The sequence below is a fragment of the Misgurnus anguillicaudatus genome, unplaced genomic scaffold (genome assembly GCF_027580225.2).
Source record: "Misgurnus anguillicaudatus unplaced genomic scaffold, ASM2758022v2 HiC_scaffold_29, whole genome shotgun sequence".
Taxonomy (NCBI): domain Eukaryota; kingdom Metazoa; phylum Chordata; class Actinopteri; order Cypriniformes; family Cobitidae; genus Misgurnus; species Misgurnus anguillicaudatus.
In genome coordinates, this window is record NW_027395279.1 from 9,257,613 (window position 1) to 9,285,232 (window position 27,620).

At 37.5% G+C, this 27,620-nt stretch overlaps 2 protein-coding genes across 2 annotated transcripts in view; one reads left to right on the plus strand and one right to left on the minus strand.

Annotated features, from left to right (window-relative positions):
* On the plus strand, positions 1-25,652 carry LOC129425795 (GTPase IMAP family member 8). Its single transcript, XM_073864934.1, has 11 exons — positions 1-19; positions 90-137; positions 1,766-2,725; positions 8,973-9,038; positions 9,126-9,416; positions 9,497-9,612; positions 9,723-9,821; positions 10,176-10,299; positions 13,158-13,262; positions 24,223-24,246; positions 24,325-25,652. The coding sequence occupies exons 1-11, from the start codon at positions 1-3 to the stop codon at positions 25,377-25,379; spliced, it is 2,907 nt and encodes a 968-aa protein (XP_073721035.1). The 3' UTR covers positions 25,380-25,652.
* Positions 1-27,620, minus strand: part of LOC129436618 (synaptonemal complex central element protein 2) — a 121,857-nt gene that overhangs the window by 35,180 nt on the left and 59,057 nt on the right. The window lies entirely within an intron of this gene.

The following is a 27,620-nucleotide window of genomic DNA, read 5'->3' on the forward strand; positions in this document are numbered from 1 at the left end:
ATGGCTCTACAATTCAAAGGTATGTAGAAGAAACATTAACATTTATTTATACATTTGTGTATTACATTTTGACCGTTTTTTCTTGTAAGCAGAAGAGATTAGGATCGTCATGGTGGGGAAAACAGGGGTTGGGAAGAGTACAGTCTTGTTCAAAATAATAGCAGTACAATGTGACTAACCAGAATAATCAAGGTTTTTAGTATATTTTTTTATTGCTACGTGGCAAACAAGTTACCAGTAGGTTCAGTAGATTCTCAGAAAACAAATGAGACCCAGCATTCATGATATGCACGCTCTTAAGGCTGTGCAATTGGGCAATTAGTTGAATTAGTTGAAAGGGGTGTGTTCAAAAAAATAGCAGTGTGGCATTCAATCACTGAGGTCATCAATTTTGTGAAGAAACAGGTGTGAATCAGGTGGCCCCTATTTAAGGATGAAGCCAACACTTGTTGAACATGCATTTGAAAGCTGAGGAAAATGGGTCGTTCAAGACATTGTTCAGAAGAACAGCGTACTTTGATTAAAAAGTTGATTGGAGAGGGGAAAACCTATAAAGAGGTGCAAAAAATGATAGGCTGTTCAGCTAAAATGATCTCCAATGCCTTAAAATGGAGAGCAAAACCAGAGAGACGTGGAAGAAAACGGAAGACAACCATCAAAATGGATAGAAGAATAACCAGAATGGCAAAGGCTCAGCCAATGATCACCTCCAGGATGATCAAAGACAGTCTGGAGTTACCTGTAAGTACTGTGACAGTTAGAAGACGTCTGTGTGAAGCTAATCTATTTTCAAGAATCCCCCGCAAAGTCCCTCTGTTAAAAAAAAGGCATGTGCAGAAGAGGTTACAATTTGCCAAATAACACATCAACTGGCCTAAAGAGAAATGGAGGAACATTTTGTGGACTGATGAGAGTAAAATTGTTCTTTTTGGGTCCAAGGGCCACAGGCAGTTTGTGAGACGACCCCCAAACTCTGAATTCAAGCCACAGTACACAGTGAAGACAGTGAAGCATGGAGGTGCAAGCATCATGATATGGGCATGTTTCTCCTACTATGGTGTTGGGCCTATTTATCGCATACCAGGGATCATGGATCAGTTTGCATATGTTAAAATACTTGAAGAGGTCATGTTGCACTATGCTGAAGAGGACATGCCCTTGAAATGGTTGTTTCAACAAGACAATGACCCAAAACAGACTAGTAAAAGGGCAAAGTCTTGGTTCCAAACCAACAAAATTAATGTTATGGAGTGGCCAGCCCAATCTCCAGACCTTAATCCAATTGAGAACTTGTGGGGTGATATCAAAAATGCTGTTTCTGAAGCAAAACCAAGAAATGTGAATGAATTGTGGAATGTTGTTAAAGAATCATGGAGTGGAATAACAGCTGAGAGGTGCCACAAGTTGGTTGACTCCATGCCACACAGATGTCAAGCAGTTTTAAAAAACTGTGGTCATACAACTAAATATTAGTTTAGTGATTCACAGGATTGCTAAATCCCAGAAAAAAAAATATTTGTACAAAATAGTTTTGAGTTTGTACAGTCAAAGGTAGACACTGCTATTTTTTTGAACACACCCCTTTCAACTAATACCCCAATTGCACAGCCTTAAGAGCGTGCATATCATGAATGCTGGGTCTTGTTTGTTTTCTGAGAATCTACTGAACCTACTGGTAACTTGTTTGCCACGTAGCAATAAAAAATATACTAAAAACCTTGATTATTCTGGTTAGTCACATTGTACTGCTATTATTTTGAACAAGACTGTACATCTGGAAACACCATCCTTGGACAGGAGGTTTTTCAAAAAGAAACAAGCTCCAAGTCTGTGACCAGGGAGTGCAAGAAGGCTACTGAAATTGTTGATAATAAAGAAATCACAGTGGTGGACACTCCTGGATGGTCTGATGAAGAGCTTATAAAGGAAGCATTTAAATGCATTGACATGTCCTACCCTGGACCGCACGTCTTCCTACTTATTCTGGCAATTGGTCGTTTCACAGAGGAAGAGAAAGAAGCAGTCCAGAAAATACAGGAGGTCTTTGGTGAAAATGCCATTAAATACACAATGATTCTTTTCACAAGAGGAGACGATCTAGAGGACAAAAGTATCGATGAGTATATAAGAGAGGCTGAAGTAGATCTTAAAGCTGTAGTTGACATGTGTGGAGGCAGATATCATGTTTTCAACAATAGAGATAAAAGCCATCAACAAGTGTCAGCACTCATCCAGAAGATCCAAAATATGGTGAGAGACAACAATGGTCAGTACTTTTCCAACAAAACATACGAAATTCTGGGAGAACATAAAAAAACTCAAGGTGATTTACAACAGCAAATGCAAGCTGCTGAAAAAGAGAAAGATATTAACATTGCCGAGTTTCAGAGAATGATGGAAGTGTTTGATCAAGAGATGCAGCAGCTGAAATTGAGGGAATCGCAGCTGCAAGAACAACTGAGAAGCCTGGAGACTAAAAATACTGATAGGATAAGTTGTATGCGGACGGAGCTGGAAGAACAAAAACAGAAAGAAGAGAGATTAAAGCAACAGTTTAGCTTGAAGGAAGCAGAGCTAAAAAGTATCAATGAAAAGCATAACCACATAATGAATGAAAAGATTCAGAGGTTGCACATGGAGAACCAAAACATCTTAACAAAAATACAAGAGCTGCAACTAAAGCAACAGCAACCATTCTCAAAAGCTGCCTTGAACAATATTCGCTGCAATATTTCATAAAAACCTCTCTTAATCTATTCTAGACCATTTAACCAGGTTTGAAAAAAATGCACACTCCAATATTAATGAAACATCTGACACAATTATAAATGTTATACTATTTACAAGTATAATAGTAATTGAATAAAAGTATTTTGTAATAAGCAAAATTTGACCCCCATCATCTGTCTGTAAAGAATCGAGTTCTTTAGTATGATTGTGTGTACATTTATTGATTTGTCTGCAAAGTATGTATTACAATGTTTATAAATGAAATGTTTAATCAGCAAAAGCAAATTCTAATAAACAAAAAATGTAAAATACCCAAATATATGTATCAACTGTTTATAAAATATATCTGAAGACTAAAGATGGTTTTGTCAATACACAGAGCCGTAAAAGATAAATGTTACTGCAAATGTATTTATATATCAAATTTTGTATTATCTACTTTAATAATCAATAAAAAATAATCAATAAAAGTTTGGGACAGTATACCTGGACAGTATCACTGGGAATCCAAAAACAGGCCCAATAAAAATTTTATTTGTCAGGGATGCCAAGCCCTTTTTTGTGCATTTTGTGTACAGGTATGCATGTCCATAGACAGCATTGTTTGAAAAAAAAAACTTTCATGTGTGTATTTAAGTTATAAACCCGGCCTTTATGAGTGTTTTTTTTTGTCTTTTCCTCCCTATTAAGAAAACATGACTGCTAAACTGATAAGATTAGACATTTACCTTTCAATTTTGATTGTTCCCATTCGTAAAGGCTTTGTATAGACATTTCACATGAGGTAGCCAAAGCACTTGTGACTTCTATACATACATGAATGAATGCAAGCAAACACTATTACTGAATATCAGGCATTTCAACGTGATCTCATGAGAATACGTGTGTATTTTTACGTTTCAGTGTGGTTGTACAATACGTACATTTACTTACGTTTAAAACACACTGAAACGTACAATATCGACGTTTTGACAGGACTAATACGTAAATTATTTACGTATTTACAGCTTTACAAACGTACAAATTTGTAAGTAAGTTATTCCTATTCATAAATATTAAAATCGCGGGCATTGGCGTTTCTTACTCATAACAATGACATGTTTTCAGTCATATTTTCTGACTCATTAAGACAGTTTACCCATTTACCTAATGAAATTATTACGATATTCAGAGAATTTCACAATATTTAACATTTTAAAACTTTAAAATGAATAGCATTTCTGCATTTATAATTAGTTTGTTTGCCATGACACACAAAAACGCGATTTCTCCTGCTGTCTTACTACTAAGCAATAATTACATCAAAATACAACATAAATTCACAAAAGATGTTACTTTTATTCATTTGCTATAATCGACATCTTTAAATTTCATACGATTGCGAGGAACAGATCCAAATTCAGCCCTTTATCCAGCGATCTTTATCCGAGTTCTCATCAGCAACCGTAACGTCAGATCGTGCGTTCGTTAATGTGAATTCAAACATCCCGCCTCAAGAAGCTTTACGACACATTGTTTTACGGCAGTGATATCAAAAGCTCATTGGCTCTTTGATTGCCACGTGACATATTTGCGTTATTTCCATTTCCGCTGGTGTACGTTTGAAATGAAAAAGCGCGCCGTGATTAATAACTTTAATACTTCTCTTTACTTTACTTCATATACTCCAGAGAGGACCGCGGCTGCAGCACATCGTCATTTTAACTACTTTTGGTACTGATTTTAATATTTGCAATAAATAAGTTGTGATTACATCTGTCTCTTATGATTTTTGAAACAGTAACGTTAAATGATTTTAATAAACTGTTTTGCGTAGGACTGTGGCACCTTAAAATATCTTTTGAATGCTATATTGTTACTAATATGTTCCTAAACATATCTCTCCGTTACGTTGCATAATATAAAAAGAATACATTACGTATTTAAACATTTTGTATAAAAACAGTTTGGGTTTAGGGTAAGGTTTGGGTTCAGGGTAAGGTTTGGGGTAGGGTTAAAGTGGTAACATATCGCAAAAATGGTTAAAAGTATTATACAGCAATCTTTATGGAATGAAAGATACGTAAAAGTTTTACGTTTTTCAGCTGTCAAAACGTAATAATGCTACGTTTAAATGTTGTAAATACGTCTACATTGTACATTTAGCATCTATTTAAACGTACAAAAAATATGTTTTTGTTTTTTAAAGTTACATGTAAATACTACGTATTAACAGTGGACCAGGCTGGGCATTTACAAAGCACATGCAATAATTAACAGTCTGCCGCTTGATTTTTCAGCAAAGACAGCTCCCGTAAGTGTACGGCCCAAACAAACGACCCAAGAATAGTTTGGGACAAGAAGAGAGAAAGAATGAGGATTAATATGGGTGTTGCATTATCTGGATGAAGAGAGCTTCGCGACAACATTTAACTAGATAGAGATGCTGATCTTGCTTGTGTTTTACGCAAAAAGTTGAGCTGTTTTGATTTGTAACCCTTTAAAAATCTTATGCTATTATATCGATCACAAGATTATTTTTAGACTATAATCAGTGCGTCTTCGAGCAGACGATAAAGTGCACATCAAGAGGTATTGTCCTGCAATATAACATAACACACAACATTCAATTGTGTCGTGTCAAAATGGTAATTTTCAGACATTTACTAAGTCCAGTATTGGATAGAGTTTTGTACCGTAGCAGCTACAGTGCAGCTTTTATAATTAACATCATAACCTTGCAATAAGATTTGTACTGTCAATATGTGAAAAATCATAGATTGTAAGTTTGAACACATTCTGTGCTTTGTTAACACACCATCGAATTGGACTAATACTGTAACATCTATGACTAACAATTTAGTTTTGAACATTACATGAAACTTTACATAATGAAATAAAACGATGTCATCAAACGCAACATTTATAAAACTTGATAACTTTACCTCATGTGTTAACATGATTTCTCATTCCTATCTGATTGATGGCCATCAGCGGTTGAATTAAAGACAACAAATCCCATAATTCCACGCTGCTTCAGAGCGTCAGTAATCTACGTCATTGTTATTGTTTTGATTTGGCGCCCTCTAGCGGTGAATTCTACATATTGCACCTTTAAAAAGCATGCTTTTATTAGTGTTAATTAGTGTTGATACTCAGGGGCAGGTCTAGACAATTTTCCAGGGGGGGCCAGGCTGGGGCACAGACTCAGAGAGAGGGGTGGCACATATAGACATAAAAACAGTGAACTATAGTGTAACTAGCCCTACATTGGAGGTAATAATAATGTATATTATTAACAAAACATTATTCTGTGTGAAAAGGAATTCAAAATAAGTAAACTGAAATGGGATATGAAATAAATGAATGGACAGTAGAACCATGTGCACTGTAAAAAGTCATTCTGCAGGTTTGTAGATTTTATGAAATTGAATATGTAACCTTTATTTAATAAAATTAATTTAATGTTTTTTGGTAATTTTTTGTGTTAAATGACTGGAATAAAAACTACTACTTGTTTTTGTGAAGGATTAAGCTATTCTTATTGTGTACCTGTAAAAATACAAATACAAATGAGCTCTTTTAAATTAAAAAACATTTCAGGTTGATATGCAGGTTGTGAGCGCTGACCTAACGGATTTAGGAAATATTACTGTAGTGTGACACAATTCAAAGTTTTCCCTACTGGAAAATCCAGCTAAGACCAGCATAAGCTAGTAGCTGGTTTAAGGTGGCAGTATCTGGTTTAAACTGGTCCTCCCAGCCTGGCAAAGCTGGTTAAGCTAGTGGGTCAGCTGGTATTCCAGCCTGACCAGCTAAGTCCAGCTAGACCAGTTTAAAGGTGACCAAAACACAGCAAGAACAGCTTGCTTCACCAGCAATACCAGCCAAAACCAAGTGGGGAGATCAGCTAAAACCAGCTCAACAGCTTATGCTGGTCTTAGCTGGATTTTGTCAGTATAGGGTTGAAAGCTTTTCAGGTGAGAATGTATGTTTTAAAGCAAAAATCTGCAGTAGGTTCATAAAGATATCATCTATTTGAATATAAACATTTTCTTAGAGCAACTTATTTACCTAACTGTTTGCTCACAATGCCAGTAATGTTACTGGAGTTATCTCCTGCCCTCCTGAGGGAAAATTTATTCATTTAATTACACGAAAGGTGAGACGAGTAAATCAAGAATTTAATATGTGGATTATTTCAATATTCAAGCTGTATAAATGTCATTAAAGTATTATAAAGGTTTTAAGACATAATTGTTGTTTAATGTTGCAGGATAATGAAGAGGCGGGACTTGAGCAGCTTGTGATGGCTGTAATTGTAAAGAATGGATCTTCTACAAGTGACAGCACAAGGAAAGCTGGAATTGTTAGAGGCCTTAAAGGTGTTCCCAGTGTATGCTTTATCCTCCTCGTATTGGATCTATGCATTGAATCTCCAGTATCCCAGGCATCTAAAGTATATCTTTTAAGTTGTTTTAGAAACTTTTCTTGGAGCTGGATTCTTCAAAGTTTATAAACAGATTACAGTACCTCAAGTCTAAACTGCTGTCTGATGTTCTGGGTGTGAATCAATGTAGCAGAACACAAACATGGAACCTTCCGTTGTCAGGAAATGTGTACAGATTTCTTTAAAGACTGTAAAGTACTTTTTGAAGTTTACACTGTTACACCATTAAAAATTTGATGCTTTTCTGCTCTTTTGACTGCAATAAAATAAGAATTGATTCATCTTTGTCTGTGATTCTGAAATCAGATAAAATTAACAATACTCAATATTAATAATAGTATTAATAGCTAAAATAGTATAATTGCAAAATAGTATAATTAAGTATTATTTATTGTATAGAGCTAGTTCTTTGCCCTGTATACCCAATATTTTGTTTAAATAAAAATGTATTAGTTTATCTTTTTGAATGGGTTACTATTAAGGAGTTTGTTAAGTAATTCTAACTCAATTTTGTTGAATGTAATTAAACGATAATGCTTGTAATTTGTTGCCACAATTTTATTAAGTAGATATGACTTATTATTTTTTAAAGTGCAGTTATACTGTAATTTCTACATAATTTTTTTTAAGTGTGGGCTAAAGGGATAGTTCAATAAAAATTCTGTCATAATTTTCTCACCCTCATGTTGTTCTAAACCTATATGAGTTTTTTATTCTGATGAACACAAAAAAAGACATTTTGATCATTTTAAATTAGATAATTAAATTTTGCACACAAGCAAAAACACACAACTGACGGGACCATTCACTTCAATAGTAGGAAAAACAAATACTATGGGAGTATTGTGACAAATGATAAAGATATTTTAATAAATAATGGTAAGCACAGCTGTCAAGCATCAGCTGTTTGAATGAATGACTCAATAATTGAGATGGGCATATGTCGCCACCTATTGGCAGTTTAATTTCATGATTAAGGTATCATTAGGTTACCACCAAAATTTCTTAATTGCATATTCAAAATGTGTGTCAAGCTACTAATTATTTAAACAAGAGGAGCCACTTGGATATAAAGAAATTGAAGCTTGACTGTGTGTTTCTGACAGATTTTGATTGTTTATGAAAGACTATTCAAACCTGTGTAGCTTTAACACTGACTTAGGCTGTGTTTATGTGAAATAAAAATATTGTATTTCAATATAAATGCAAGACAATCATATAAATGCAAGGCATTTATAAGGAAAAAAAGTCCTTTGCCTGTGTACGAATCAGATTATTACTTTTACACTTACAGAATTTAGATGGATGTCTGGTTATTTTGGTTTAACTCTAGTATCACTGACTTGGTTTCAGAGGCATTCTGAAAATGTCATTCAATTTGTTTTTAACCATGGCCAATGTACATCCTTGTATACTTAGTTTGGAGAAATTCATCAAAGACCATGTCCATCTCAAAATTGTAAGGTATTTATATCTTTGATTTCATTGTAATGCTTTATGCGAAGGTTTGGAATTAATATTAAAGGAACATTTCACCGGTAGAAACATTAATCTTTATTGAAAGTGGGTCATGTTTGTAGTTGAAATGTAACAAATTTGAATTTTGTGCCTATCTAACCAAGAAAAGACAGAACGTGACTTTAGGGCACATTTTTATGGAAAACTACAACTCCCACAATGCACTGCTCTGCAAACCACTCCCATTAATCAGAAGACCGCTGAGATATGCTATTGTGTACATAAATGCCACGTTAGTAAAGCAAAGAAAATAAAAACACTCACTTTATAGTCAGGTGTCCATTTATCCCTGCAGGTTTTAGCTGTCGCTTCCAGTTTAGGGTTCTAAAATATGTATCCAGGACGCCGCTGTTCATATACGGTATGAAGCTTGGGTAGGAGCAAGCTTCATTCAGTTTCTGATAAATTTTTGAGAGTGCTTGGCCAAACATGTATATTCCCAAAATAGAAAATGCTGCATCCTGCACACAAACGCGTCCACCGCACAATATTGTCACAAGTGACGAACAGGCGGAACGAAAAGCAGCGAGGGAAGGTTCCACCCAGACCAACTCCCGCAAACACTGGCACTTCCGGGTAACCCCTAGCAACGCAAATCAGGGCGAAATACACACCAGTGGGCGGACGAACCTTATTCCACTCACCGTGACGGGCTCCAACGGCTTTCCCCCGGCACATTGCTGGACAGAGTGTGAGAATATTGGCCTTATATTTCACGAAAGAGTGTGTGCTGCTGTGGGTGAGTGTGCTAATTTGATGTGTGTGCACTGGAGTGTTGCAGTGTAGTGCTGTGTCTCCTGCCATTCATACTTATCCCAGGTCCAGTTGAAGTACCGTGTAAGCCGGCTCGTGGAAGTGCTGAAGCGGTGGTACCATCGTGGACTTACCTCATTATCCCCCCTGGCTCGTGTGTATCTCACCGCAGAGGAAAAACTGTGAGTACAGCGATTGAAGCACTGCACCAATAACTGCGTTGAGCTGTAAACAGCCTAGAAGTCCAAATTCAGAGTTATACTTACCTAACTGGCACTGTTGTATTTTGGAGGAGAAACTGCTGCCCCCTTTGAAACAGGTACACCTCAGACCCCTGGACGGGGCGGAGAGCGAGCTAACATCCAGCCACCCGTTCTGGTCCCCCGGTCAGGTGATGTACAGTTTCCTCTTCACACTCTGCAACGCTGTTTAAGGAAGTAGTGTGAGTAAAGCCTATATACATACACACATACAAGCTGAAAACCTGAAACTTAAACTAAGAGTTATACTTGTCACACCTGAGAGTCCCACGTAGCCCGTCAGCAAGCTGAAAACCTGAAACTTAAACTAAGAGTTATACTTGTCACGCCTGAGAGTCCCACGTAGCACGTCGGCAAGCTAAAAGCCTGAAACCCAAAAATCAAGAATTATACTTACCTATTACCCCTGTGGGTCTTACGCAGTATACCTGCGGCACCTGGAACGAGAACCAGAGCATAAATACTCAATTGTTTTGTGATCACAGGAAACGGAGAAGGGAGGACCTCCGAGGAACAGGAGAAAGGATCTACCTCTCTCAACGAGGCACTGCTTTGGCCCCGTTCCGTGGTTGACACCAGGCTTCGACGAGGGAGGCCCTCGAATCACAGGTGACCACTGGATTTTCCCCCCTAGTAATTGTGTGTTCTTCTTGCCTCCAGGAGCCGAGGAGGGCGCCACGTGTGCACTAAGGAGAAACAAAGGAAGCCATGATTAGAACGCAAAGAAGAAACTATACTTACCATGGACGAAGGAGCTCCGTCCCCTTCCCTTGGCCCCTCTCTCACTCCCCCTGCAAAGAAGAGCACGACAGAGATTATTTTAACTTCCCTTCCCATCCTGATTTAAATAATTTAAATAAAGTTGTTACATTTTTACTGGTCTCGCTGCTTGGTCATTGGGGTGCTTTTGGGGACCTCCTCGAGGTGGAACATCCGGAGGGGCATTAGTGGCCTGCTCCGGTAGGTAACAATATACTCCACAGACGCGCTGACTCAGCGCTTGTGCTCATAAGCCGAAAGTACCTTCCTTGGCCGGGATTATTCACTAAACAAACGTCCATATCCTGATCTGATGCAGAAATTTTGTACAGAGAGTACAGGCACTACTAGGCCTAATCCTCGGACTTCTGTTCCTCCATCTGCCTAAGCTCTTCGCTGTATTGTGGCTCATAAAGGTGCCACGAACAGCTGATTAGAGCATCACGCTTGCAAAATCACCCTCTTCCATATCATATCGATTACCTTCCACTATTATTGTAACATGAAGTCTGGCTCGCTCCACAACGTCTGTTAGCTTAGCATAAAGATGGCGGCTGATCATTTTTCGTCTGTGTTTGTATATTTTCGTAAGTCACTGATCTGTAATAGGTCTATAGCGTGAGTGGGTCCCTCCCATAGCCCCCACCTTGGAAAAATGAGGAATGAGTGTCTGTAGTCTTTCACACTCAACAGAGATACAGAATTTCCTTCTTTCAATGATGCAAAATGGCAAAGTGCCTCACTGAAATCAGTTTTTCTCCCGTCTCAGGGGAAACTGAGGGAATGATGCATGACCATTGAAAAACATGATTGGGGTTCTAACGATACAAAGCTTAATGCAAATCGGTGAAGTGTCCCTTTAACTTATAAATGCTGTGTAAGTGCAGTTCTTTATTAGGTTCATGTTAACATGTAGTTAACCACTTACTGATCTAATATCATGGGTGTGGAAAGATCTTCACAGAACTTAACGTGTTTCATGCATTCCACTCCCTCCCCAAAAGCAATGTGCAGAATACGCTAAAGTAGCTAACATATTTACCAGCGTTTTTTATTTTAAGTTGCCAACCAGCACCAGCATTTTTTTAAAGCCTTCCAGAAAAATGTTATCTTTAAATATATAAACATACAATATATTAAATGAAAGAACAGTCCCTCTGCTTTGAATAAAAAAAGTTTCATCCTAACTTTGTTCTCTTTTTATCACCTCTCAAATATGGGTAGGTTTCTTAAAAAATACAAAATTTTGAGCTAAAAGCTGAGATAATTGCATTTTTGTAAAAAAAACTTTTGTTAGAGATCAGATTCAGAGCGATGATAAAAACATTCACAGAGTTCTTCCTGTTTCTGAGTGAATGGTTTAGTTTTATAAGTTGGGGAAGAGCGCCACCTAGGGGATAATAGCCGAAATATGTATTGCCTTAAAAGCCTTCATTGGCCTGGAAGCGTTTGTTCTTAATTGCACTTAAATTCTGTAAAAAAATCCATTTGATTGTTATTTGATGTAGTAATTTTTTGTATGCCCTTTTTAGTCCGTCGGCCCCAAGCGTGCTGAACAAGCCCTGAAAAGTGAAGCCAAAACATCTCGATTACTCCCCAGTGACTGGTCCCAGTATAGGTCATAAACTCCGCCTCCCCCATGTTATTCAATGGGACTTGAGACCAACTAAACAATTTAATTACACTTCAGTTATCTTTTTCCGAAGCTGTTTTCTGTCGGGGTCTCAACATGCATCCATTAATTTGCTTGTGTCTGAGAAGCTCGATCAAAGGTCCCAAGAGGGGATGAGGCGCGGTCTGGGTGGATTTTACCTCCTCGCACCTCTCAGGAACCTACAAATCAGGTCGTGCTGTCCCAATGACCTACCCTCGAAATCTAAGTGATTCAGAAGTCAGACGTGGAGGTTTCAGAGGTCCGGCCTCGGGTGCCAAATCGTGCCCAGTAGGTCCTGTCTCAAGGGAATTGGCCAAGGAGGGGCGGTCGCTAGTACCAAGAGCTCCGAGTACCAGGTCTGGTTGGGCCACAGGGACGCTACAAGAAGAACTTGATGCTCTTCCTCTTTGACTTTGCTCTGTACCTGCATAGCAACCAATGCAACAGGCTGGGTAGCGATAGCCACGCTGCCAAAAAATGTACTAGGGGAACTAAATTATCTGCTTCATAGTGCATGGGGCGAAGGCAAATGTTCCCCGCCATCACTCGTCTCTCCTGAGAAGACGTTGTTTGAGGAAACAGGCATACTCATCGACCGTTGGGCTCCTGAGAGTCGTCCGGTGCCTGAAAGAGAAAAATCATAGCCAAGGGAGTAAAAATGGAAATTACTCTTTTATCGACCATGTGGGCATTAGGCCACCATGGGGACCCAACTGAAAATAAGACGGAAAGGGATCCGTCTCGCAAAGGCCAGAGAACGTTGAAAATGGCTCATTGGGCCAGGCCCGCTGTTCGAGATTCCCTCACTGGAATGGGATCATCAGGGCTGCTCAGGAACCAAAAGGGGTCCCTCACAGTCACCTTACGGCCTGTCTTCCTACGGCTAGATTTTCTCTGGGGCCGGCCATCTCCGTAGATTGAAGGTGACGCCAGAACCGCAGGAAGCAGAGGCTGCCTGGGAGCAGACGACAGACTAGACTGGGACAGTGAGAACGGTCGAGTTAGCAGAGGTGAAACATGTTTAACAGCCTCCATCTGCTTCCTTACTTCATAGGGCCAGGCCCGCTGGTCGAGATTCCCTCCCTGGAACGGGATCGTCAGGGCTGCTCAGGAACCAAAAGGGTCCCTCACAGTCACCTTACGACCTGTCTTCCTACGGGTAGATCTTCTCTGGGGCCAGCCATCTTCGTAGATTGAAGGTGAGGCCAGAACCGCAGGAAGCAGAGGCTGCCTGGGAGCAGACAACAGAAAAGACTGGGACAGTGAGAACAGTCGAGTCACGCCGAGGTGAAACATGTTTAACAGCCTCCATCTGCTTCCTTACTGGGTAGAACAAGAGTAGAATCCTGTGCAGTATACCAAACAGCCTTATTCGCGAGATGGGTATGACAAGAAAGCAAACCTTCTCAACATCTCCCATCTGTGCAAGTAAAGCCAGAAACATCTCTCTTGGACCCCAAAAGTGGACATCGCTTGACCCAGAGGGCATGCTGTCACGTTCATCACCGAAGGACGAGGTCAATGACAGCACGCAGTTCCTGCCATATCACGGAGTCTGACCTATGCTCGTGCAGATGTTTCTGTGGCAGTGAATTCACCCGAAGACGAAAACTCTGCCTCTTATTCTAAACCGACAGGTGAAAACAAGCGTAGCGGGGGGAGGAACGGGTTGCAGGTAACAACCGGCAACGAGTCGCTCACACTCACCCTGTATCACTCGCGCCTCTCTACAGACTGACAAAGGCTGAATTAACAGCTGAAACGCCAGCGTGGGAAGCAGACGCTGTGACCACAACATTTTTAATAAACACGCTCTCACAATGAGAGCGTATCAGGTTACAAACGCAGCCTCAGCAAACTGTCGTCCTTGCTTCCCTGGCTGCATTTCGGAGAGGACTGCTTTACAAAAAGGCTCAGTTTGACACCGGATTTTCGACGTTTACAACTAAAAGACCCCATTTAGGAGTCCCAACCACAGGCATAAGTAAATCAAAATCTCACGTGTTTTGTTTGCATATGTGCATGTAATGTAAACAACACCAACAACAGCAAACATTTTCCACCTCAGTTGACATTGTACTGCATTTACACCTTTTAAAACGGGCAAATGCAGATAAAATACATCAATAATTACGTTGCTTTTTTATTAAAATAGCAGATAAACAAACAAGGATTAATTACCGGATAGAGACGTCCTGCTGTAATCGTTGCTGCTGTTGGGCCATTACTGACTCAGTATCCAATTCTGGATCATATATGTATAATGTAAGGCTGGTTATTTAAAAAATGTTTTTATTAAAGTTTGATTTTCATCGATGTCACAGCTGTTTAAGTAACCAAAGGCTTGCGCGTACTGTAACTCTTAAGCTCCGCCCACCGCACGCCTTCAAGTGATCCCCTTTTCCCGAAAAAACTCGGAAAGGTCGTTCTGTCTTTTAATAATATGACAACACGAAAGACTCTTTTGATATACTGTATGAAGGATGAAGTAATACTCTATAGGCAACCAAGATTAACATTATATTGGAAAAACGACGTATGTTATGTGAGCTTTAAGGACACAACATAATTGGGTTAATTTCTAAATATAGAAAATCCCACTAAACCCATTTTCCTTAAATATCCAGAGAAAAATTAAAATAATAATAATAATAATAGAAATTTTGTAGTGATTGGATCTTGTGAACTCAGGGGCTGCACCTAATCTGCATACCGTAGGGGGTTGGTTTATGTGTTTAAGGTGGAAGGTGTTTCTCAACATTGATTGAAGTTTGCTTTAATTATTGAATTCTGTTGTTATAGGAGTGAGACCGCAGTACCACTTGCACTGAGACATTTGAAATGATATCAAACAAGACCAGATTCTTTGTGCATGTATAAGTGAAATTTAAGGTGCTCTGAGCTGAAAAAATGAGGAGAGGGGGAGACAAGAAACCGATGAGGTATTTTGGTGAAATGCGACTCTTTTGTCTCTGCACAGTCGGTTGGTTTTCTTGGAGGTAGATGTGAACTCTTTAAGAAAGATTTCAGATGTTGATTCAACAGGACTTTTTTTTAATTGTTCCCTCTGGATTCAGTCATTTGGAGGCTGTTTACAGCTACTGTCAGGATTTAAACCATTCCTAAACGGCCAGGTGATAAAATGAAGTTAAAGTCACATCCGTGGTTGCTTCATGATAGTGACCGGAAGATTGGTTTACCTCTTTAAATGACTGAAGTTGTGTGTTTCTTAACAGCTTTCAAAGATATAGAAAGACATCTGCAAAAAGCTCCCGGATGATATGGTTGGCCTGCTATGTGCTCTGTGCAACAACATTAAGCATGTGCAAGTTAACAATGAAGGGTGGTACCTGAATTTTTATCTCATATCAGTTATTTAATAATTTCTGTCTATAACGGTAATTTAAAGCTTGTCCTGCGGGTTTCAGATATCTTGAGTGTGTAATACGTTACACAACATTTTACATCTTTTTTATTTACAAATATTAATTTATTTAGAATTGTCTAAAAATCGTATAATGTTTACTTTATATGCAACTATGAAGCATACATAAATACCTCAATATATTACATATTCATTTTTAAAGATATGATCACTGTGATACTTCAGTTTTAAGGTGCCTTTCATTTTACCCTCTTTGTTTGCCCAAACGACGAGATAAATTGAATGGAAGAACATGCTCATTCTTTTTGATATTTCTCAATAAGTTTGTATGGGCTGGCGAAAGACTTGAAATCTAAGATATTTTAGTAGTTATGCTGCAGTAAAGTGAAATACAGAATCATAAACGTGTTTATGATGAGCTCCAGTAGATGGGGCTCTTGATTTACAGCATATGTGACATCACACAAAAGCAGTTCGTCATTTTAGCAGAACCAGAAAGACAGACTGCACTGAAACTAAACAAGTACTCTGATAATTACTTATTTCTAGACAAAGATTTAAATGTTCACAGTATTTTTTTATCTTAAAAAGAAAAATTAGAAAATGTTATGTAACTGTAGAATTACAGTTTTTAAAGCTATCAAAATATGTATGTTTCAATAAAACTGAGTCAAAACTTTGTTTGATTAAATTTGCAGACTTTCTCTCTTTTTTATTTTAACTTTCATCTACAATGGAAGAAGTGAGAATTGTTCTGTTGGGTAAGCAAGGAGCAGGAAAGAGTGCTTCAGGAAACACTCTTCTGGGCCAAAACCTGTTTCGAACGGCAGCCCACACAGATCAGGTACATCAATGTTTTGATCACAAATTTTTCCAAACACCTTTTTACCAATTCCAAACCACATTAGTCTTGATGTTTTGACTAAGACAAAGAGTTTTGTTACAAAATGAGATAACACCTTTTTTATTGTTCACTGTAAAACCTAAAAGTCAACTCAAACCATTTAAGTAAACCGGTTGCATTAGATTTAAAACACATACATTTGAGTACTATGAACTTAAACAAATTGAGTCATATGTACTTATGCACTTATATTTAAGTTCACACTACTTAAATATAAGTGCATCATGCACATGACTCAAGTTCACAGTAATTAAATTTATTTTTTTTAAAGTGACACCATGTAATTTTTCAGCCTTCATAATACATTTTCAAGACCCTTGTGATAGTACATCGACTTTAAATAGGTTGAATGACATGTCTACCATAGCCTGACGGGGTCTGTATCACTTTTACTCGTATTTTAAAACTTAGGGTTTCTGGTAGTAACCAGAGCACCAAAAAAATTACAAAATTCGACTGCTTTACGGCATACGTCACTTCCTCCACACAATTTGTTTTTAACGTGAATTTTGCTGGAGGCTACTTAAGGAGTGTGGAGAGCAACTTATAGTATGTGACTCCGTGGTACTGTTTTAGTGACACGGACCTATGACACGGGCGACCTGGGTTCGTTTCCCCTTTAAGGCAATTTTTTTATATAAACTCTTGATTCATACATAAATGCGATGTTCTTTATAAATGACGGCGATTATCTTGCATATAGTTCGCTGTATTCAGATGCTGTGTTCACGTATTTACCTTTCTTTTACAGTGTCTATGGTATTTACATTACAACCCAGGATGCTATAGCATTCAAACTTGCTCACAGTGTAAAACCAAACCCTATTCATTCACCAATCAGATCCGAGCGTTTCTCTCTTCTCTCTTCCTCATTTGCTGCGTTCCGCAGTCACTCGCGTGACGTATTACAAAGCTGCAGACTTTCGGTCTGCTTGGATCATATGATTTGGAGCGACAATTTTCACACAAAAGAGAGAAAAAACGAGCGCCATTGCGGAAAATCCTGGTGGCGAGGGAGAGAGAGAGGATGCAACAATATTTGTTTGGAAAAAGGCAAGGAAATACGTCTGGTCGTTTCTGAATTGGAAGGCTGCAGCCTCCGGAGGTCAAATATGCAGGCTGCATACGTCATCAAGCCTGCTTTATTAAGGTAAACTGAGCATTACATTTGCAAGTCATAAGCATACTGCAACAATTTACGATTAACTAAGTATAATAGTCAACTTTATAATTGTTAATATTGTGAAATAAGAGAGTCTTGATGACGTATACAGCTTAGAAATACGGCATCCGGAGGCTGCAACCTTCAGATTGAGAAATGGCTTAAAAACGGATTTATCTCGTTTTGCAACGAAACTCTTCATATATACCACAATTTTTTATATAGTCATATAAGTAATATATTATTGTTAATGATGGGTGTAGGTAAAAACACCTTAATTCACGTGTGCAGAATAATGATGCATGCTTTCTTTTACAACTAAAATGGGGCAAAAAAGGTTTAACACAGAAAATTCATTATTTAATATTTGACCAATAGACTACTAGAAAAATCAATTGGGGCGGCAGGGTCACAAAAATAGGATGAAAATTAATGGTAGTTGTAAGATTGCTGTGGTTTTGAATTGGTAAAAGGTGTACAGAAAAAAAGGTGATCAAAACATTAAATGTACCTCATAATTCTGCTCACACTGTAATTGCACTCGTGGCTCTGCCACTACGACTACATTGCAACATTTTTCAGGTCTCAGTGTTATCATAAGGTGGTCAGAATGGTTTTGCACACTGGTTAACCCTACAGTCACATTAGCTACAAAAGTGAGCGACACGCACTCGCTTGATGGGCGTTCCTTGGCTAGTATCTAAATGCGATATTAAAAGTCAGAGGTATTGTTAAGTTACAAGGACGATGATTTTGGATTTAAAAGTATTTATTTCTTGATAAAAGTAACAAAATATATGAGATAAAATGCCAAACTTATCAGATATATACAGAAATACGCATTTTCCGCCATCTTGAATTTTTTTCGAGCCACAGTCCTACGTCACGCTGCCCCTTCACTCCGATTGGCTGATCTCTCAGCATTTGCATAAAATAGCCTTCTTGTCTATTTTGGCCTCACCTTGCTCGGTGCAGCAGCGAGCTCTTCCCTGGAAAACGGACACTCCCATTGAAAATGAATGGTAACCTGTCGCTCTGTCTCTGTATCTTGTAGCTAATGTGACTGGGGGTAAAATAATTAGCAGATAGCAGATTTTTAAAATCTGCAAAGCCTTTTACAGTGCTTGCATTATATTATTCTAATGTCACGTGTCAGCTCTTATACTTTTCTACTTAATCATTATATGACTGAGTTGGTTTACATAGTCAAGGTTGCACAAACATTGTGAACCTAGTAAAATGCCAGGCCGATTTTTTGTCGCAGTCTAGCACTGAACACTAGACACAACTATCAAAACCAGAGTTTTTTAGCAGTGGCCAAGATGAGGCTCATTAATTGGGTAAATGAGAGCTGGCACCCACTTAGATCCCAAAATGAATGATAATAATAATAATAAATGTTCAATTTACATTATGTAGAAAGCTTAAACATTTTAAAAAGATAACTTATACATTTAATATCTTACTTACCTTTTGTGGAATTAAATGAATAATGTTATATTTCCCTTCAGTAATAATACTGTACTCCAGGAAGACGCCATTTTTAAACATTTCAGTCAGCAATGGTTCATGTTTTCCGCGGGAAAATTCAACACAGGGCGTCGCAATTGAGCACACAATTAATTTACAGCGGAGAATAGTTTTACATTACCAATTTATTCAAATACTTTGTGAATATAATTAACACAAAACTAAATAAACCGAAAAAGACCGCAGTAAAGTCACACTTATCTTTAAAACACAAACCGAGCGAGCGAGCAGAATTTGTCATAATAGATACATAATACATATCTATGAGAGTTAGTGATAAGAGAACCCACCCATTCAGAGGAACAGTATGATTTAGGGCTGAAACGATTCATCGAGTTAATTGTTTAACTCGATTCAAAAAATTCCTTGATGCAAAAATTCTGCCTCGAAGCCTCGTTAAATTCCTCTACACGCGCCGAGATCTGATTCACACGGACGGTGTTCAATGTTCAGGAAGCACACCATAACGCGTGATACATTTTGAATTTAGTTGGCGCGATAGCGGAGAGTAAATATGTCCAATAAAAGGCAGAGAGAGAATGTCTAAAGTTTGGGATCATTACATTCATATAATTACATTACATTCAGCATCTGAACCGAAATCCACTGCTGTTTCACCAAGCGTTGATGAATCAAGGTAACGTAGCTTTCGCTGATGTTAATCCCATACTGTATTTGTATCGATGTCGTTATGCAGTTTGACTAGATATGATGTTTAGCTTTGATGTTTTAAGTAGTAAACGTATTCACGTTCAATTGCAAGAGAGTATAGCTTAAAAAAGAACCCCTTCACACACATGCATGCACCATCGTCTCTCTCACGAGAGTCAGACCGATCGCGCAAAGTTATGCTTAAACTTTTATGTAACCACGCAACAATAATTTCAGCTGCATGCATTTGCTGTATACAGCAGGACGTGATGTTGTGATTTTTCGAACGGATTCTTAACCTAAGATGCACCGCAATGCAAGTGATGCAAACCAAATGCAGCGTTCTATTGAAAAGGAATGTATGTATTTCTGCCGTACCAAAATGCAATGAAGCAACTCAATGTCTGACTGGGGTGTCACTCTTCCTCACACACAGAACGCGTGCACACACACACAAACACACCCACACACACAGACACACAGGTGCACGTGTGCGCGCACACACAGGTTGTTACCACAACAAATAGGCTCACCCCAGAAATTATATGTTATTGCTTAGTAGCCTAATGGTAAATGCTGCATGTGTAGAAATGTCCATAAACCAGATATTTACTTTGATGTCAGGGCTAGATTACAGCATGAACCCTGTTGTGCATATTAATAAATTAAAGTGCGTAATTGTTGGCACTGGCACTTGTAAACACTAAATGGGAAAAATGGAAATAAATAGGCTTATTTTTTGGAGCCAAATGTCAATACCTCTGTTTTTTTAGAAATAAAAGCCAAATGCTTGAACATTTTACAGCCATGTCATTTTTGTTATGCATTATTTGTTTTGGTTGTTTTAAAACACACACACAAATTTTATCCAATTACTCGATTAATCGATCGATTCAGTGCTAGATTAATCAATTACAAAAAGAATCGATAGCTGCAGCCCTAGTATGATTGGTCAGTTTTTCTGTCACTCAAAATTAGTTGCATCTGGACCACCAATCGCAGCATGCGAATCGACGAATGCATCCTAGATATGCGACCACTTACTGTGCAGAGATATACGCGAACAAACAGGGTTTTAGATGTGTTTAGATGCGTCTTAATACAAAAGTGCGTCAAATATGAGGCATTGTGTGTTTGTGTGTGCGTTTGGCCGTCGACCGCGTCTGACGGAAGCACAAAGAAAACATAAGCGCCTGGAGATAACTTGTATTTACAGGCGAGAGAGCATATTTTATAATTTTACCACAAAGCACGTCAAATATGAGGCATCGTGTGTTTTTGTGTGCGTTTGGACCTCGATCCCGTCACACTGACAAAGCACACACTCGCGTCTTTTTGGAGATAACTTTAATGCGAGTAAACAAGTATGTGATGTTTGCAATGGCACCTTTTATAAGAATACCACAAAGCGCGTCAAATATGATATGAGGCATCCTGTGTTTGTGTGTGTGCATTTGGACATCGCGTCACTGACGAAGCACACAAACTCGCGTCTGTTTGGAGATAACTTTAGGCGCGAGTAAACAAGTAGATGTGATGTTTACAATCGCATATCTTATTATGATACCACAAAGCGCGTCAAATATGAGGCATCGTGTTTGTGTGTGCGTTTGGACATCGCGTCACTGACACACGCACTCGCGTCTGTTTGGAGATAACTTTAGGCGCGAGTAAACAAGTAGATGTGATGTTTACAATCGCATATCTTATTATGATACCACAAAGCGCGTCAAATATGAGGTATTTCTGTGTGCGTTTGGACGTCGATCGTGTCTGTTTGATGAAGCACACACACTCGCGTCTGGAGATAACTTAAGTTACAGTCTGAGTAAACAAGTAGATGTCATGTCACCAGCACTTGGATTAAAACTCAACACAGCACTGCGACTGACTGAATGGCTACAGAGACGGGGTCTCCATTGACTGGGGTTGACTAATGAATATGGATGATCTCTGCTCTTCTCTTCAATGGAGCGGGGCGTGGCTCATTATAAATAATGCAGGAACACGAGAAAGACGGTACATCTCCCTCTTCTAACACATTTAACAACGAATTACAATATTTGTTTTCGATTTTACTTACGTCTTCCAAAAGCAAACATTCCAAGCATTATGTAGACATGTATCTTTTGTTTATATGACAAGTATTCGTTAAGTTACAGTTAATTTTTCTGACGTGTTTCTGAAAGGACTTAACTGAGGGAGAGAGAACAAAACACGCATCATGTTTATTTGCTTAATTTTGCGAAAAGCACAACATTCTGTTTTAATTGGGAGTGGACAGAAAAGTACTAGACACTTTAACGTTTTAAATGATAGATAACTCTGCTGATTTTAGACATACAGATATAATTTATACAAGTCTCTTTGCGGAGTGATTGAAAAATAAAGAGTTTGCGGCGCCCGCGCTGCCGTCGACCCCAGAGTGTTAAAAGCTTTCGAGCCCAATAAACGAGTGTTTAAAGACACAAAACTGGAAACAGGCAACTTTTCATAGTACTCCTATTAGTAGAACTGCGTAGGGGGAAACGTAGGCGCAATCCACTTTATTCTCCTTAAAGGCTGGGTTTTACAGCTCGACAGCTTATAAAAACTTATTTCTGGGTTCTTTGGCTTGTTAGCTGTACATTTTGTCACACAGCAGCTTTTGGGCATTATTCTGTTTCTTGTTATAAGCCAGAACTGACAAGGAGGCGGCCTCACGCAAAACAAAGTCAATGGAGACGTTGGATTGCGTTTAAAACAGTCAATGCCAATGGGATAAATGATCTTTTAAAAATGTTTTTGGCATATGGTGCACGTAGCCTACGCCCCGAAGGAAGGACCTCAAATAGTGGAGGGGATAGTCTGGTCTGAGTAAACTGCTAACATCCTTTTCTCCAAAAAATATGAAAATAGTTTTTGCAATGTACCATGAAACGATGTTGTAAGTTAAAATGCTTTCAATCATTGATCTATATACAGAAGTTAAAATTTTCCTTTCGATGTGGAAGTTTCGCAACTTCCTAGTTGACTTAAATGTTGTCTAGTTTTCTTATGTACATAGTCCACATTATCCTGGAACGAAAGTTTGTCATCGAAAACTGTGCCTATATATTTAAAATTTTGGACTTGCTCTATTTTTACACCTCTTATAGTAACTTGTTCGTATGAGAAAGCAGTTGTACATTTCTGATTCCCACAACAAAATTTTGTTGTCTTTCCAATGTTCAACCGTAAATGACTGTTGTCAAACCATTGTACAAGAATTTCAATACACTCAAAAAAAATAGGTGGAACAGATTAAAACCAGATCTTCAGCATATTTAATCAGGGCAAGATCATCCCTGTTGCACTGGAGCTCATTAGTATAAACAGAGAAGAGCAAAGGGGATAATACACATCCCTGTGGTAACCCAGAATGTAAGACTATGCAGTCAGATGAGACTCCATTAACACGGACTGTTTGGGGCCTATTGCTTAAAAATTTCTCAATCCATAAAATTAACCAGCTACGTACACCTACGTACACCTTCCATGTTATATGTACAACATGGAAAATGTACATTTCTTCAAAGGAAAAAAGAAAAAAAAGAAAAAATCTATTTATGAATGTATAATATTTGTATTGACCTGAAATGGACAATTAAAGTCATCAAATAAATGCCAATATTGTTTAGGCACAAACTTAAATTTCATTTATTCATTCAAGTTCCTTCACTATCATTACATTTTACAACATGGAAATTTTTAATTTATCAAAAATAAACGATTATAACTGTATATAAATGTATCCATAGGCATAATCTTTATTGTTGGTTAGTAAATTGTTAGGTAGAACTCCATAAATGTAGCAGAACTTAAATATACCTCACCATCTAATTTATTTTATCTGTCTTTCTAATACAACTATCAGGTTTAGGTAAAGTCAATTACACATTAGTCTTCATTAAATTTTTACAGTCAATAAAAAAATTGTGTGCCCCAGTGTATACACCAAATATGTGAATAATTTCTTGAAACCATAAAAATTTTGCAAGGATGCTCACCAGTGTTGCCACCCCTCATAGTTCTCATGCCACCCCCTTACCACCTCAAAAATAATTTTCTAGATCAGACCCTGTTTGAATGTTTCTTCTGTTGTGCTTAATTGTGCTTGTAATTTGTTTACTTTTTTAATTAATATTGTTTAATATTAATATTAATATTAAAACAATATTAATAATAATATTGTCTTATCTTTTTATTTTAAAAATACATGGTTCAAAACAATGAAAATGACTATGCCTATTATTTTTTACTTTGAAAGTTTTTTATCTTATAAAGTCAAGAGAATATAAAGAAAAGTTGTAAAACCTGTTTATGGTAAGATGCAGTTCAGTGTTATGCTCTGATGGGGCCATATGTCAGTGTGATGTGCTTGCAGTATCTTAGTTTCTGTTTTAAATCACAAGGAACAAGCCCAGCCCTTATAAACTCACTTCTGTCTGGTGATTTGTCATACTGAGTGAACATGGATCCACAATCTGAAGGTTTGTAGCAGAAATGGATGAACAGTAAGAGGATACATTAATAAGAACTATTTGTTAATGTTTATTTTTGTTCCCTAGGAAATAAGGTGCGTATTATCCTGGTTGGGAAAACAGGATGTGGGAAGAGTGCCACAGGAAATACCATCCTTGGAAAAAATGTTTTTCACCAAGAATTAAGCTCCAAGTCAGTGACCAGGCAGTGTAAGAAAGCTACTGAAATTGTTGGTGATAAAGAAGTCACAGTGGTGGACACTCCTGGATGGTGTGATACGGAGCTATCTGATGAAGAGCTTAAAGAGGAAGCAGTCAAGTGCATGGACCTGGCCTATCCTGGACCGCATGTCTTTCTACTTGTGTTAATGGTTGGTCGTTTCACAGATGAAGAGAAAAAAACTGTCCAGAAAATATGGGAGGTCTTTGGTGAAGATTCCAATAAATACACAATGATTTTGTTCACAAGAGGAGACGATCTGGATGGAAACAAACGTATTAATGACTATGTAAGAGAGGCTGCACCAGATCTTAAAGCTTTAGTTGAGGAGTGTGGGGGCAGATATCATGTTTTCAACAATAAAGATAAAAACCGTAACCAAGTAACAACACTTCTTAAGAAGATCCAAGATATGGTGAGAAACAACAACGGACAATGTTTTTCTAACACAACATACCAACAATTACAAAAATACATAACAAGAGAAGCTGAGTTAATGGAGCTAATCCAAGCTGCTGAGAGGGAGATGCAAGCCGGAAAAGCTAGGTGCAAAATACTGATGCTGGAGAATAAACACTACAAGCAGAGAGAGGAAGAGCTAAAGCAACGACTAAAACAACAACAACAACAACATCAACAGCAACAACAACATAAACAGCAACAACAACAACAACAACAGCAACAACAACAACAACAACAACAACAACAACAACAACAGCAACAACAACAGCAACAACAGCAACAACAACAACAACGAGTCAGAAAATTGATTGACCAGTTTACAATGATGTCTGCAAATAAGCAAAAGGAAGAAGAAAGCAGAAACATAGCTGAACTAACACAGCTGCTCGAAAAAAAGATTGCTGAAAGGGAAGCAATGTATAAATCTCAACAAGAAAGTTGGAGTTGCTGTATTTCATGAAAGCCTTGTTAATCTAGAGGTCTCTTAAAAGTTTTTTAGAATAACTCAATGTATCTCAATGATAAAATGATTTTGGATTTTAAAAACAGCCACTTACTATCAAATCAATTCACGCTGTTAAAAACACATCATTTATATTGTCTCTTTTATTCTGTCTGCTGCGTGATTAAAACCATTAAAAAAATCTGTATATTGTTTAGTCAATCAGACAAAATTGTGTTTCTTATATAGCATCATAAATTCAGTGTAATTTTTTGTGTCAAAGAAAATGTTGTAGCGACTTTCATCCTGCACAACAAAAACATTGCTGACTTTCTCACTTTAGTGGGGAGGACTCCATCAAAGTGCATTTTAAAGCAAAATACATTCAGATTTCATATTTTATCATAAATAAAACCTTTAACAATGTATATGTAAATATAAAATAAATACAATTTAAGCGCTGTCATTTATCTTATCATATTGTAAAGTATCATCCATACACTACATCCTAAATACACTGATCTGCATACAGGTTAGTCTGATCAACAATGTTGTGTATCAGTACATCAGAAATGAATAAATCAAAGTCTTTACGTTCTTCTGAATCAAGAGCAGCAGCATCAATGAGAGACCCAGGATTCTCTTTAAATGGAAAGTTTTTTGTCTGTCAGTTTGTTTCTTGCCACCCATGGCTAATAGGTTTAACAAGCGCATGCACGCACACAAACATTTATGCAAGCAAGTCAACCAAACATGTATATTTATTGATTCACAAATAAGTAAATGAATGCAGGTGAGTATTGAGTGTTGTGATTTTTTGATATGGTAACTGATTATTTAAGATGCCTTTTGATTTTTCAATATGTATGTGCACCTTCATGTAAACAATTTTGTACCATTCTGTATGGATACCTGGGGCCTATACCATGAAGCTGGTTTAGCTGGTTAACCAGCTTTGTTTAGGATTAGTTTGTGCAAATCCTGGGTTTTGGGTACCATGAAAATAGCTTTTACCAACAAGGCCTGCACATTGGCTTGGTTTTGTCAACCTGAAACTAATCCTGTAACCCTGAGTTTGTTTAACCATTTTCATGGTACGGGCCCCTGTACGAATAATTGCTTTGGTGTTGTTGATCATAAATAGCTCAATGGTTGCGTGAGATTATAAGAACTGGGTGTGTTCCTTTCCATTTCATGTGCTATCTAAAACAATAAGAGATCTACAAGACAATAAGGACAGTTGCAAATTATAAATATATGTAACCCCAAACAAGTTTTCTGTGTTTTAAGTTTAGTTATCTTTTTATTTTTTTTAAAAATGGAAACAATTTTCAGTAACAGAATATATCAGATTAACCCTAAGATTTGGGTTGATCAACCCCAAACTTGCTTACTTGGGGTATGTCGGTTCCAAAACACAGTTTAAGAGTTAGTTCAATCAACCCGCTGAAAGTAACCCAGAGTTAATGCGCGCTCATGGTAACAACATAAAGGCATTGTCAATGGATTACAGATTTCACGAGTCACCATGGAAACGTAAGAGAACTTAAACGTTTTTAAATGAGAAATAACATTATAAACCAATACTTTCTGGCCAAATCAACGTTTTATAATCGGCTTAGATGTGCGTGATTACAAAACAGATCAAATTAATTAATTAAATAATTAATACAAAACTATTTTACCCCATTTAAGTCCAATATTATATGTGTCTCAACGAAAATACACATAATATTATTTAAATATTATTTAAAAGCCTGTAAAAATAGTCATAGATTTTATGATTTTAAATATATTACTTATATTTAATTAAAATTATCTTTTCTATTACGAAAAATAACCATGGTTTTGACAACCATGGTTTTCAAAAACCATATTTAAACCATGGTTAGTGTAGTAAAACCATGGTTTTGCTGATAGTAATCAATGCACCAAAAAAACATGGTTACTACAATTTTACACCAATAAAACCATGGTTAATTTTTGTAAGGGTTGTGGCACATAAAGTGCATAAATCTGTCATTATCATAAAATGCACTATGATAATATTCACTATATTTTACTTATTTTACTTCTGCTCCTTTGGGTGACCCTGTTTAGTTTTTGGACTTTCTATTGTATAACACTGTATCTTTTTTTAACATTTACTGATAGCTGATAGATTAATGCACCCTCTTGTAAGGCTTACAGTCCTTACAGATTTTCAATAATTTTGTGTAATCCTTTTCAGTACACTACACTAAAAATGATCATTCATTT

Excerpts from the sequence above, each read along its gene's own strand:
- LOC129425795 (XM_073864934.1), top strand. Across the intron at positions 9,039-9,125 it reads GACGCCGCTGTTCATATACG|AAAATGCTGCATCCTGCACA; the intron begins GTATGAAGCTTG and ends TTCCCAAAATAG. Across the intron at positions 13,263-24,222 it reads TACGACCTGTCTTCCTACGG|TGAACATGGATCCACAATCT; the intron begins GTAGATCTTCTC and ends TGTCATACTGAG.